Genomic DNA, 14,510 nt, shown 5'->3' with positions numbered 1-14,510 from the left:
GGTTGGCTGGGGTATGGCAGTGAATGCAGAGGAGACTCTCGCAGGCAGCTCGTTCCCTAGCAGCCAGACAAGGAGTCGCTACTGTACCCACAGTATAAGAGATTGGCTCTTTATTATTTTAAATTTTTCTTTCGCAAAGAGTTTCAATTCTGACCGCTCGCATTCTGCCATTTGTAATTCCCAAAACATCATTAGCCAAGACAGCAAGAGCGCATTAATGAATGCCATTTGGAGCTTTTATATTTAAGTTTAATTGTTCACTAAACCTATTCAAACTACTATTACCAAGAGGACAATCTCAAACTGATGACTGGATTGAATCACAGCAATAAACACCCAGTCGCATTTGTCGTGTGCCAAAACCCAGCGTATTTGATTCACAATGACACTCAATCTTCCCTTTCCAGTACATAAAAAAACACAATGCTGTAAATTCACGTTATCGTCATCACAGTCACTGGTTTCTGACAGAACCTTGATACGTAGGTTGTTGGATTCTGCTGTTTTCTCACATCTTTTTCATTTCAAGGAAGTGATGCTGGACAATCTGCATGCTGCTTGACAATTTGTGTTTGCCTCATTATGCTTATTCACTTTCATTTAAGGTGCACATTTAAAGCTTGTGATAAGTTCAACCCTGGCAAATGGCTGTTTTACCTTGATTTGTTTGCCTATTTTTTTTTTTTAATGTACTGATTCATTTTGTTTGTCACTTTCAGTGCTCATCTTTCATTCCTTTATTTGATTTGATTTCTTTTCATTAGATTTATATGACTCATAGCACAACCCACTATTTGATGGACAGCTATGGATCCAGTGACTGAAGGTAATATCACAGAATCCCTTTTCAATATTACACTGTGTAATGTCCTACTCCTAACATTGTTCCTCATCCTGTCCTGCTCTCTAACACTCCTCTGAACAAGTCCTGGAACCTTGACCTCATCCTTCCCAGCCTATAATGCTCCATTGATGGTTATAAAAACATAACTTTTCTAAAAACAAAATCAAACATTGTTTAACTTTTGTACTTTTCTTTTGTCTTCTGGGCCTTCAGTTTATTACCTTTATATAATAAACCCAAATAAGAATACTTTGGCATGACGATGATCATTCTCAAGTTTCTTAGTAGTACTTCAGCATTTAGAACCAGCACAACCCATGCTGGTTCCCAGTGGACATACTTATTGGTTATAGTAGATGTTGACCAGCTGTGTTGCTTCCTAACCTTCAGGTGGAGAAGAATGAGGAGGCGGACCAGAAGATTGAACAGGATGGCACCACCAACAAACCCGAGGACAAGGCCCACAAGGCTGCCACTAAAATACAGGCCAGCTTCCGTGGACACATAACTCGGAAAAAGATGAAAGATGGAGAGGAAGAGAAGGAAGGAGACAGTCCTGCAGCTGCAGAGGAGGCGAAAGAGGGAGGAGAGGAGGAAAAGAAAGCAGAGGGAGAGGAGGCACCTGCAAAGCAGGAGGAAGGTGCCGGTGAGGAGGCCAAGAAGGAGGAGGAGACGAGCCAAGCCAAAACCCCCGTGGCAGACAAGCCTGCTAACTCTCCAGCGGGAGCAGCGACATCTCCTGTAGCAGCGGCCCCGGCCGCTGCCTCTCCTACGGCCGCTACGGCACCCTCTGAACCCCAGAAAGAGGAGCCAAAGGTGGAGGAGAAAGCCGAGGAGAAGCCCAAAGAGGTGGAGGCTCCAGCGGCGGCAGCCAAGAGTCCCACCATGGCCACAGCTGAGGAGAAGAAAGAGGAGGAGAAGAGTGAAGAGAAAAAGGATGAGGCCAGACAAGCCGATGTGCCTGCTGTCAGTCCGACGGCTGAGAAGGAGGAGCCCAACCAAACAAAAGGTAAACGGGGTACGCAGGATTTAGAAGAGCCGCATTATCGGTGGAATGAGGATAAATGCAAAGTGTCAGCGTACATATGTCTGCTGGGTCGCTGAGTTCAGTGAAAAAAAAAAATCCAGACACTTTCAGCAATCAAGAAGCAATTACTTACAGTAGAAAAACCTAATAAAGTGGAATAGGTAAGCCTCCTTGCAGTCTGCTTGGCAGGCACCACAAGCCATAACTGCTTCTTGAGTCTTTTGGATTAAAAGATCTTTGGCAGGACTCCACTATTCACTGGTTAACACAGAGACACAGCTCAATATTAGATTAGACAGCCTGGTATCTCAGCCTCTGCGAGATGGAAAGTCCATACTGATGAGGCAGAGGGTGGGGTGGAAGCACAAGACTGGAAATGATCAGCGCTGGTCAAGGATGTTGGCCAATGTGATAGCGCTATCATGAGCATGATCTGAGATATTGCTGAGAAGCCTTGTTGTGTTGTTTGCATAATGAAAAAGCAGAATGTTCTGTACATCTGCTATCATGAAGCTTCAGATAAGCTTCATGATAGCAGAGTTGAAATATGAACTCGTCGGCTGGAGACATTTATTCGAACTGAAGCACTCGCCATTATGGAAAATAAATGCTCTCATTAAATCCTTATTAGAAATCATAGCAAATCAAAATATTTGATTAAATCATTGCTAACTTGACCTCCAATGCCAGATAATAGATTCCAAACTGAGCCACCACCTGACATCCAATTAAAACAGAATTGTGGACCAGAGAAGAAAGCGGAAGGTCATGAAATTATTCTACATCATGACACAACACACGCTCCCTACATAAGGCTTGACACCAACTCATACGTCTGGTCCAGGTCCTCTCAGACTAGGTCAGACAGGTATTTAATGGAGCATGCTCAGTCTGGAGTCGGTGGGAGGGGAAAACACGCACACACCAACCGAAGAACTACACGGAAACTAGGTCACCTAGGCAGCTCTGTCTCCCTGTTGTCATAGTTACCACCTCGATGGGATGGCTGGCCTGCATGGAGCGGTGTGCGGTATAACAGGTGCTCTGATTTAAATGAATGATTAATGATCCCTACTGGTCACGATCCGCACCAGGGAAGTCTGTCATAAACAAACATCCCTCGACAAAAAAAAAAAAAATGCTAATTAGAAATCCACTGCCGGCCACAATCTGCTCCACTGACTCACACAGGCAATTTTTAATAACTGAATGGCCTGGTTTAGATTTGTTGGGCTACTGACCAGCGTTGCATCCACAAGGACACCAGGTACTTTGACATGACTGGAAAATATATGATCTAGACTCTATGGCATGAATCTCACATGTCACCACAGCACTTCATCAAGCACGTCATCAAGTGTAGAACCACACATAGCAGCACGTGTCACATGTAATTATGTGCTATACTTATACCGCAATTAGTGCTTATCAAAAGTCAATTATATCAGCAAGACAATCAAATATATAATTAATGTAACTTCAAAAATAGTAGTGGAGAAAATGATGGTTTGATGGAGCTGTTATTTTTGGCTCACTGTGTAAGTTGTTACTTTGTGACATACTTAGATAAATACAAAGCAAAATTAAGTCCTTTGAGACCAATACCAACTTAAAAGGAAGTAAACCAATCTTAGAATGTAAGAAAAGTAAAATGTCATTGCATTTATGAACCAGTTCATGAGGCCAGTTAATCAATAATATTTATTCATGGAAAAATTGGGAAATGTATCATTTGCAACATAGTTTTGTGAAAAGGCACAGGCTCAAGCAGAACATGCAAACACCACACCGAGAGCACTCAAGACTCAAAGCTGTTATTCTCCCTGTAACACAAGAATGCAACCTTCAAAACAGTGTGGCACCAAGCCATACCATAAGAAGATTTTGAACAAAGTTTGCTTTGCCTCAGGCAGGCCTGACTGTCATGGAAATCACTGCAAGCAAACACCATTGTCTGTGAGCACACTTCATCACACTCTTCACAGATTACATTTTTATAGTAATGAAATAGACAAGCGTCCTTTGGTTTGATAAATCAAAACTTGATCTTGACCATTAAGAAATCCTAGAAAATGGAACCTTCCAACTTGTGACCAGCGCATTGCTCAAAAAAACAGCTTTCCACCACAGCAGTGCATATAGCTCTGGGGACATGCACATCTGTGAAGTCTTCAGTCAAGCTGAATTATATTTTTTGGGTTCAGACCAATATGGTTCGATCAGATAATATTGTTTGAAATATAAGAAATAAATAAATCATCACTCCAGACTGATGTTAAAAGAATGGCAGTGGGCATGGCTTTATCATGAAACATGCTGCAGCCATTTACTTCAAATGGTTTCACACAACTATTTTGTGTACAAATCAAGCAGTAAAGATTCAAATAGAACCCACAGGAGAGACGTTTATTATGTGAATGACATGAACTCTTTTATTAATTTTTTTTTTTTTTTTTATGTATGCAGCGAGCCAACTGTGATCTTTATGTGCTGTAAGTCATTTATAGACTTTTGGGGACACTGGAACGGCGCAGTAAAACTGTTAAAAGACGCTGTGAAACCTGTTTAAGCTCATCTGCACCTCTGACAGAGGCCATGAGCGACTCCAGTCTGATCAGCGTCACCAGTGACAGCCAGATGTTTTGCCTGAGGAGTAACGCGCTGCGCGAGTAAGCCAGTGAGCCAAAGGCACAATAGAGCTCTGAGCTGTTTATAAATAATAGCGATAATCTCTGTTTTAAATTATTTCCAAAATTTCGTGGTACCCATAAACCTGAGCAGTGTGTGAATGTAAATGTGAATGTCATCTGCATAGTGGAAAACACTCAAGCTGACCGAAAACAGGAGCACATCCAAGACACCCATCAGTTATGCCGAAAGGCTCCAGCAAACTGTGATATTTGCAGTCTTATCAGTTGATTAGCTGCAAACAAAGAAAACTAGGAACCAAACTCATGTTCTATTAACGTGCACGTTTCCAGGGGGGGAAATGTTCTGTAAGGAAGCAGATGGAGGATTTGGACGCAGGCCAACATTTAATCCCCTTAAGAATTTGCTCATAAAGTTCTGTTGTCGTTTTGATCATCGCATCAATTCATGCTGTATTTTCTTTTCTTTTTTTTCAAAACCTCAGACATAAATGGACAGATAATTTCTTTTCCTAACTGAAATCTCTCTATGAATATTAGGCAACCAAAAAAAACAAACAAACCCCCAAACTGACATTTCCATCGGTGACACCACTAGTAGCAAGAAGAATAAAAAGATAAGTATGTGCTGTTGTCAGGAACAAAAACCCCAGAAGTGATGGACTTTGTCTCCGCAAATTGGATGAAATCATATTTGCATCACACGGTTCAGTGGGTGTGGAGAAGGACCTTCTCAAGTCTGTCAGGCAAGCTAACAAGCTAATTACCGCTTACCTGGAAGATGTGCTTGTGACTCACGCTATCCTGAGTCACGAGCACATTAGTGAGAGTGCTACCACTGACACCCCCCACCCCCACTCCTCTTGTCTGTCTCATCCTCTCATGACACACACACACACACACACACACAGAAACACACACACACACACACACACACACACACACACACACACACACACACACACACACACACACACACACACACACACACACACACACACACACACACACACACACACACACTATCCCCATTGCCATGATGTCATCCTTGGATGTCTACTCTTTCTATTAAAGGAGTGTGAGATCATCAGAGTGAGACGTCACCGCGGTCAAACCCCTCGAAGGATGACTTCAGCCAGAAGCAATGAAATCAACTTTACTACATTATTGGAGTTCACACACCTTTTATTTAGCAATGATTATTGAGGAAAACACAAAACTAAATAAACAAACACAAAAAATTGTTTTTACTTCAACCATGACAGCAAATTGTTTAGTAATGTTTGAGTAAAGTGTGTTTTTCTCTCAGGGATCCTCCGTTAGGTTGTTATAACTGTGCAGAAGCACATTCCAGACATCACACAGTATCAGATGTGACAGGCAGGGATGCTGCTGTTAGTGTTCATGGGTCCATTAGGAGCACTCTTCCTTTATTATTTACACACAGCCAATGTGGGATTTCAGACGCCAGGTTGCATCCTCTGAATGGCACACTCTCACTTTGAGTGGAGCTGACATCTTGTGAACAACGCGGAATTACACCGCTCCTTTTAAAAGAAATTGTACTGAATGAAAATATGCACCTCTAGGATTTTTCCTTGTGTGTGCTTCATTTTTTTTTTCATACAGAGGGATCATCTGGGTGAAATATTTAATACATCAAAAGCAGAAGCTGATGTATGAAAACCTTTGATGCTCAATATCCCAGAAGCGCCAGATTGTGCTTTATTATCCCAAAATGTGAATGTGAAAACCAGCTCTCCACAGGCTAATTTTCCATTTTCCTCTCTCCTCTCTCCAACCCACCTTTTATCTGTCATGCCCCTTCCTTTTCTACCCACTCTTACATCTTCCACTTGCTTTTGCCTCTTCATCCATCTCCATCTCCCCTCCTCGCCCTCCAACACAGATGCTGCAGAAGAGTCTAAAGCGGAGGAGGCCGCCCCGGCTGATGCGGCGGCAGAAGCCACCGAGTCCAAGGATGACTAAGGCGGAAGTCTCTGGCCCTAACGAAAGCAGAATTAAGAGTATGAAGAATACCACAAAAACAAAAATCTAAAAAGGTTGCTCTCTGCCTTCCCAATGTGAGGGCAGTCCGTTTCTATTTGTTTGTCATTTTTTGTGTGGCAATGATTTTCTCATGTTGGGGGAGTTTCCAGCGTGAAGTTTTTTGGCTCAAGCTAATATAACGAGGACGAGATGATGATGACAATGATGATGGTGATTATAACACAAATGATTGTTATCTTTAGGATGACGATGATGGTGGTGGTGGTGGTGGTGGTGGTGGTGGTGAAGAGGAAGAGGTGAAAAAAAATTCCTTTTAGGTACATCTTCACTTGTAAGTGAAACAGTAGAGGAAGTGAAGCCTCCCGACTGGATATTCACACACTTAAAGCATTGCCAATGCACTGTATTGTATTTGCATTGTGATGCACTTTCTTCCAACACGTTTTGCAAAAGAAATCCGTTCTGCAGATGCACGCACAAAAACTCGCAGGTTTTAAAATGCAACTCCGGTTTTCAGCACCTTACAAGTGCGTTGAGGACACAGCAAACAGATAATACTCTGACACATTGGATGGATACTAGAATGTATAATTAAATGTGTGACTTTTCCAGTCGGGTAGCGCTATCCTAGATCTAAAAACTACACACAGGATGAGACTATTACTTTGTACTTTGCTTGAGTCGTTCAAGCTCGGTTTACACTCCCTTTTTACAAACTCTGTTTCCTCACATTCACAGTAAAGGACCTGTTGCCATTTCAATGACCCGTTCATATAATAAATTATAGAAATCAACTATAGTATTGATGTAACTGGCTCTTACATATATCAATTTGTGTTCTGCCAAGCAAACGTGAGAACAGTAGCATGAACCATTGAACCAGATGCATGATGGGAACTCTCCCTCTGAGAGGAACTTTTTCCGCAGTCACAAAAACTTAAGAGGTGTGGCGGCTTCTTTTTGATGTCTTTGGTGTTGTTATGACAGTTTATATGAATTGGAAAAATACTCTTCTTGCACTGATGTTACCAATTATTAAAAAAAAAAGAGTTAAAAAAACAAAAATTAAATGAGCAAACGAAGAAAAAAAAACTAAACAAAAAACCTTTCCTATGTTCCAGTGAGTGCAATGTCCAGTTTCAACCTTATCAAGGAGTTCAAACTTGTGAGAAAAAAAAACATGAAAAAATAAAAATGGTTTCAATGTCTGTTTTCAAAATAAAGCAAATGTGCCAATTACCATCATAAACTGTGGAGTTTGTTTGACGCTTGAGTTGGATTTACTGTCACAGAAGAGATATTTCGGTAAGGTAAAGGTCCTCTGCTCTATAAAGTCTTCAACACACTGGGCGGTTTTTGGCTGTCGGAGATGAAAGATTGGATCACGGGAGAATCGTTAGTAAAAATCCATGGCCTTAACGTCGCGCCATGTGCAAGGTTCACCAGACGGCCGAGTCAGTGCTCATAAGCCTGCGATCAATACGAGACAGCATCAGATATTTGGGGCGATCGTAGCTGCTGCTGTAACCGGCAGCCTGTTTGTTTCGCTTTCATTGAGTGCGTTTTATTGAGAAATGAAAGCGCACAACAGTAAATGCTAATATTAAATGCTAGTACTTACTTCAAGCTCCCATTGCAACATTACCATCCAGGTTGCCTTCTCTCTCTGGCCCACAAACTGCGTCCATATTGTCCTCCTCTTTTTTGAGGGGGATTTCTTTCCAAACACATAAATACCACAACGCTCCATTCATGTGTATGTTTTGGGCGTGTTATTGTTCTGCGATGGTGTATTACACAATCAATCGATGTGATTACGCAGTACGCCCAGTGCCCAACCGCCATACGTGTTCCTGCCGTCTGCAAACTTCATTATTTTCATTCTTCCCGTGTAGTGTGAGAGGCCGTGATCGCTCAAATCGCACAGTATGGGGAAAAACACTTAATTTGAGTCTTCTTTTCTTCCAATTGTCGCTACACGTAAACCACAATGTTCATATGCTTTCAGCTCATTTTGGATTTTCCTCAAATTCCATGCAAATTGATAAATCCCCTGAAATGTTATTTCATTGCAGTTTGAAACACCAGTGATGGATGTTCAAGTAACATTTATTCTTCATCACAGTCTTTTGTAGAAGTCTTTTTTTCTGAGAAGAGAGGCTCGGTCTTGTGCCAAAGTTAAAGCAACAAATCTGCCAATGTCAGGGTTTGTGAACTCAATTGCACGGCAGACAAGAAGCTCAGTTCAACAGTGTTTTATTCTCACAAACACAGCAGAAGCAAAGTCAGGCAGTCCAAGATCAAGAAACCAGAGCAGTCAATGGAGGAGGAAATCCAGGAGGCAAGGTTGGGCAGGCAGAAGGTCAAAACCAGTGCAGGCGATTGAGGAGAAAATCCAGGAGGCAAAGTCGGGCAGGCAGAAGGTCGAAAACACACGAAGGCAACACGAGGGAAAAAAGGCAGGTATGAATGGTATAAGAACTCAGACGAACTAGCAACTGGAGCTGCAAGAGAGGGGAACTAAATAGACACACTAATGACAATGACAAACAGCTGTGATCAGGAGGAGGAAGCAGGAGTGCACAGGGGCGGAGCTAAGGGGAACACAGGAGGGGAGGAGAGAAAGCAGGCGCATGACAGCCAATAGTAGCTGAAATCTCCTAATGATATTCCACAAATTAGCATTTTTCAAAGAAGGTAGGCAAATGCTCACACCCAATGCTCACAACCAACATTTTAGTTGAGTGAGTCTTTAAACTCAACTTGATACAGAATTTCTGTATTTGCTTTCTCAAAATTGACTATATTTTGAATAATATAGCAATACGCATCTACAACATGGATGTAGATGTCTACAGTATCTAAAATATATTGTTATTTCAATATGTATGCCTGAAACACATCCAAATAACAAACGACAAGACTTCTAATGGTATTTTCTCAAATCATTGAGTTAGCTACTTCCAATAGTATCCATCAGATAAAAAAAAAAAAAAAAAAACTGTTTTCTCTTTGGATAAACTCTAAGTAATTAGAGTTTCCACACATTAAAGTGAAGCATAACGCTGATGGATCCACCCTCTGTCACAAAAGTAGAAGTTTTCAGAATTAAAGAGAGTTTCCAGGCTTTGGGGAAGGGAGAGGTTCCCGAAACAACAGAGGCCAGAAGTTGAAACTTTTCTTACTTGCTGTTGGCCTCATCATGGTCTGGTCATTTGTTAGTGCGTTATGGGTAATTAATCTATACAACAATACAACACCTTCAATTGTTAGATTCAGTACAAAGTGCGTTAAGAGAAAGATATCCCACTTTGCTCATAGCGCTGAAAGAAGACCTTTATTAATCCATCATTAATGCCAGTGTATTATATCAAGTAAAAATGATTTGGGACATCGTGCAGAATGTAATATCTCATCAACAGACAAGAGACAACAATCTGACATTTGTCCTTAGTTCTGAAATTATAGTAGATTAGTATGTGTCTGTGTCTGTGTATGTGTATGTGTATGTGTATGTGTATGTGTATGTGTATGTGTATGTGTATGTGTATGTGTATGTGTATGTGTATGTGTATGTGTATGTGTATGTGTATGTGTATGTGTATGTATGTATGTCTGGTTATTTGTTTGTCCTAATCTGTTAGAATCCCCATCTAATACTCACTCTGATAGTGAGATAGAGACAGGGTACACTTTAGCCAGGTCATCAGTCCACCAAACAAAAAGAGCAAAAAAACCTTGTAAAACTGGCCTTGATTGAAAGTTTCTTCCTCCATGTCAAAACTGAGTGCTCCCTGAATAAAGATAAAGATGTATATTTAATTGCTCCGTATTCATAAAAATGGCACATGCTTATAAATCCAAACCATTTGTGGAACAATTAGTCGAAATGGTTGTAAGTTCCAACATGTCACTGCTGTGCCGTTAACGAGGTTTGGTGAAGAGTAAGAAATGATTGTAACCACAACAATTATGCAAATGTTAACCTCAGTCTCACAGGAGTTGTGTGACCTTCAGACTAATGAAGCTGAGAGGAGTATGACTTCTAAGAAAATACTCTTCGACTTGCACTCTTTTGTCTGAGATGATTATATACTCTTATCTTGCAACACTCTCCCAGCCATCTGTGGGTATTACAAGCTATTGATTTGTTCATTTCTGCCATTATCAGCCATTCACGTTTAGTGGAATCTAAAACTCCTGCTGTTTCTGGAGGTGCCCAACAGCACTGGTGAGGGTATTACTTTCCACCACTTAAACTGACGACACCTCATTGGCTTTCTGCACCTTAATTCGTCATGAGAGGTGTTAAACCTGAGAGTTGTGTAAATTTGAGCACGATTTTCTAACCTTTGATTTGTACTTTTCCCTCATTCAGTCACACGCTCATCATGATGCAGAGTTTGGGATCTTTTTCCCTCGAAATGCTGCAACCCACTCAGGTAATGATTTGGTATGTGGCGACATCTTGTGGAGAAATCTTTTTACTGCCCTTGGACTACCCTTTTTTTTTCTTTCTTAACATTTCGATGAATGAATCGAAACAGCATTTATTGCCAGAGGTATCACTCCATCATTGCTCCTGCTTGAACACTACACATTCTTATCTGTTATCCACTCCAACCTGGACCTTCCAGAAATCATATACAACTATAAACATTTCTAAGTGGGCATAAAATCTGCTTGAATTAATGAATTTTTTAAATGAGTATTGTTTAGAATTGGGCTGGTTCAAGAAGGCGACAGCTTCAGCACCTTCGATTTTGACCACTGGAATCTAATCTATTTACAATGTCTGCAAGTTATTGCTTTTTGTATTCTTTTAAATTCTTTTGGACATAATTTCACCACCTGATATCTGTCTTGCATATTTATATTATCCAATAAAACATTAGACCTGTTCAGCTCATTTTCTCAACATTGGTATGGGAGGCACAGTTGTTCAATTATTCCTCAAAGTTATTTAACTAAAAATGAAAATCACATCAGGAATGTGATCAAAGTACATGCCATTCCTAAGGTTGCGAATATATATCTCAAGGAATAATAAAAATGTAAGTAAAAGGGATACAAGTAATTAAAATCTAATGTTGCAGAAAAGTTTAAGGCCTGCAAATTTAAACTTTAAGAAAATCTCAGAAAGCAGAAAAATGTATTCATAATAACATACTGCATAAATACTTTTAAACTGAGGACACTTTGGAACTCTTGCATGTTGTGCAAACACGAGCATACATTTTGTCAGATTTACAGAAATGAATTTATTTTAACTGAGGTCAGATGAATAAACATCACAGAGATGAGTCGATCAGTTTTGTTGGGAGACAGAGTTTAGAACTCTGTATCATTGTTGTTGTTGTTTTTTAAAGGGGTTATTATATAACCTTTCAACACTTTCACATGGTCACATGGTCACATCGTTGTTTAAAAAAAAGTATTCAAAATGTATTGCCCCAAATCCAGCTTTTCCTTGATTTCCAACCATTTGAATATTGGATCATAGGAGCTGCATTCAGAATCTGCTGTGTCTGTGTGAGGAAGTACTTCCTCTGGTGGTGCCATGTGCCAGAGCAGAGCTGCCTAATTGTGAGCGGGTCATTGGAGCAACACACTTTTAAACAATTGAAACAAGCCAGAGTGATGTCGGAAAGACTTTCTTCACTTCTGGGGCGTCTTTCCCAGTATGGGGATGCATATATTACTGTTGGAAAACCATTAAAAAGTACATTTTGCATGACATGACTCCTTTAGACTTTTCTGAACAAAAGCGACCTCTTTATGTTTGTGAAATCCTTCCTTCTGTCTTTTCTGCTCCGACTTCAATTTTCTCAACCCTAATTTCCTGCCCGTGTATGGCTACTGATAGTCTCCATCATGTGTGTGGGATCTGTTCGGCAGAAAAGAAGCATTTACTCCTCAAAGTTGATGAGTTAGAAGTAGAAAATGGACATGCGTTTGGCAAGAGCCATACCACAACCCAATTTTCTTTCATGTAATATGGAGTGTAATGCCATCATATCTTTCAGTATTTCTGGTTTTATTTGTGCTTTTTGAGGAAATTCTTCATGTAGTACTCGAGCTCTTCTGACAAGGGTTGTATCAGAATGTTTTACTTTGACTCATGAAATGACTTAATTCACTTTCACTCCCATAAAGGAATTTAAACGTATTTTTGGTCAATCAGATGCAAGATCCTTTCTCTTATGCCCATACGACTCTCATGGTTCCAGCACCTTCTGCGGACAAAAACGTCGTCCAGAGAATGTAACAATACATATATTATTTTATTTGCATGTTACAGTGATCAACACGACAGTACCATTTTTAGTCTGTGTGTTCCAAGCTATCGCCAAAACAAAAGCGCGTCCAAACATCTCAAATCACATTCAAATTACAGAACAATTAATTCAAACAACTTCATCTTGTTAACATTTTCTCATATACCTTTATTACATATCTTTAAAATCTTTTTTTTTCTTTTTAGAAACCAACTGCAATTACCTTATGCCATAATAAAGTCAAAAGAAATAGAAAAAAAATGGGACATTGCGCTGTCATCGTTTATGACTGAAACTCATGAGAAAGGGAAGTACAAACATGATAATTACATTTGTGTTGAATTGGATTTGCTGATTTAAGCACATTCTACCATATAAACAATACTGTATTTACACACAGAGGAGAAAAAGAAAAGGTGAAGAAAAATAACCAAAACTGAAGGTTACCGCTGGAACCAAAAGAAAGAAGACGAGTGTCTGAAATGAAACTCTTCAGGAAATCATTCAGAATCAGATGAACACACTGGGACTGTGTTTTGTACAGTGAAGCGATGGCAGGGTTGAGACAGTGCTCGATAGTAAACTAGCTGTCAGTAGATATATCCAGGTGTCTCTGCAGGGTGCGCGGGTGCTGCGTTAGTAGGCTGGCTACTGATGGGAGAGGCGGATTTCCTCAATGACTTCAGCTTTGAGGGTCAGACAGAGCTCCATGGCTTTTGGTCTTCAGTCAGTGCTTATTGGCTGGCTTGTAACCTGCAGGGATGCACGTGGTCATCCGGATTGAAATCACCTGAATGGTATGAAGTTGGTGAGCAATGGCTGTCAATCTAATGTCCACTAACATGCCTTTCTTTATGTTTTTTTTTTTTTTTTTTTAACTCTTTGCAATGATCAGCATTAACATTAACCCTATAGCTAACCCCATAGGTCACCAGCAGCAGGTTAAAGTAAATGCAGGCCAAAATGTCAAAATGTTCTCTGTCTCTTCCGATGACTAAAAGTCCCATAACAACAAGGCAAGTAGTGTTTTCTTATTTTTTTAGTTTGTTCTACCATGTCTGCTCATGGCCAGCCTTGCTCTGCCCTGAGTATCTTTCATTGTTGAAGGACAGATAGACCTGTGGACTCACACAGAAGAACTATTTTTCCTTCGTTTTGGCCTGTTAAATTAAGTCGATGAATTAAATTATGATAGTCATGACAAATTATGATCGTATCCTCAGGTATGTGCTGAAAAAAGCAGTAGTACTACTGTAAAAAAACATCAGTAGAGATGTGAATATTGAGCTTTTTAGCATGTTATCTTACACAAACATGACAAGAGCCAGAGAGTTACAGATTTCACTCTTGGGGCACTTCTAACCTTTTCACCCATTTCACGCCATCGTGGTCACAGAAGCAATGGAATACTGGGAACAAGACTTTTTAATGGATGAGAAGAATGACATTAATTACATGTGTGTTTTACAGTACTATCTCAGCTTGGCTGTTTGTCGAGGGGCAGATGTTTAGGTGGCCGGAATCCGGACGCTGTTTGTTCGTCTCCTTACAGTGGGTCAAACAAAATCAAGGGGGGGGGGGGGGGGGGGGGGGGGGATAAAAGGCAGCGAAGGGTGCACCAGTTTCAGGATGTCGGAGCTGTTTCACGAAACGTATCAACACAGAATTTATTCAACACCCTTTGTTCATACAGACGTCAGCTT

At 40.5% G+C, this 14,510-nt stretch overlaps 1 protein-coding gene across 1 annotated transcript in view; it reads left to right on the top strand.

Annotated features, from left to right (window-relative positions):
- Positions 1-7,756, top strand: part of gap43 (growth associated protein 43) — a 14,320-nt gene extending 6,564 nt beyond the window's left edge. The window contains exons 2-3 of the mRNA XM_080513223.1: positions 1,235-1,853; positions 6,429-7,756. Coding sequence (XP_080369349.1) covers positions 1,235-1,853; positions 6,429-6,508 — 699 coding nt within the window. The 3' untranslated portion in view covers positions 6,509-7,756. The remainder of the gene's footprint in view (positions 1-1,234; positions 1,854-6,428) is intronic.
- Positions 7,757-14,510: the final 6,754 nt, after the last annotated feature.

The sequence above is a fragment of the Blennius ocellaris genome (genome assembly GCF_963422515.1).
Source record: "Blennius ocellaris genome assembly, chromosome: 2".
In the NCBI taxonomy this organism is placed as follows: domain Eukaryota; kingdom Metazoa; phylum Chordata; class Actinopteri; order Blenniiformes; family Blenniidae; genus Blennius; species Blennius ocellaris.
The sequence above is the reverse complement of the archived record's forward strand: the minus strand, read 5'-3'. Positions and strand labels throughout refer to the sequence as shown.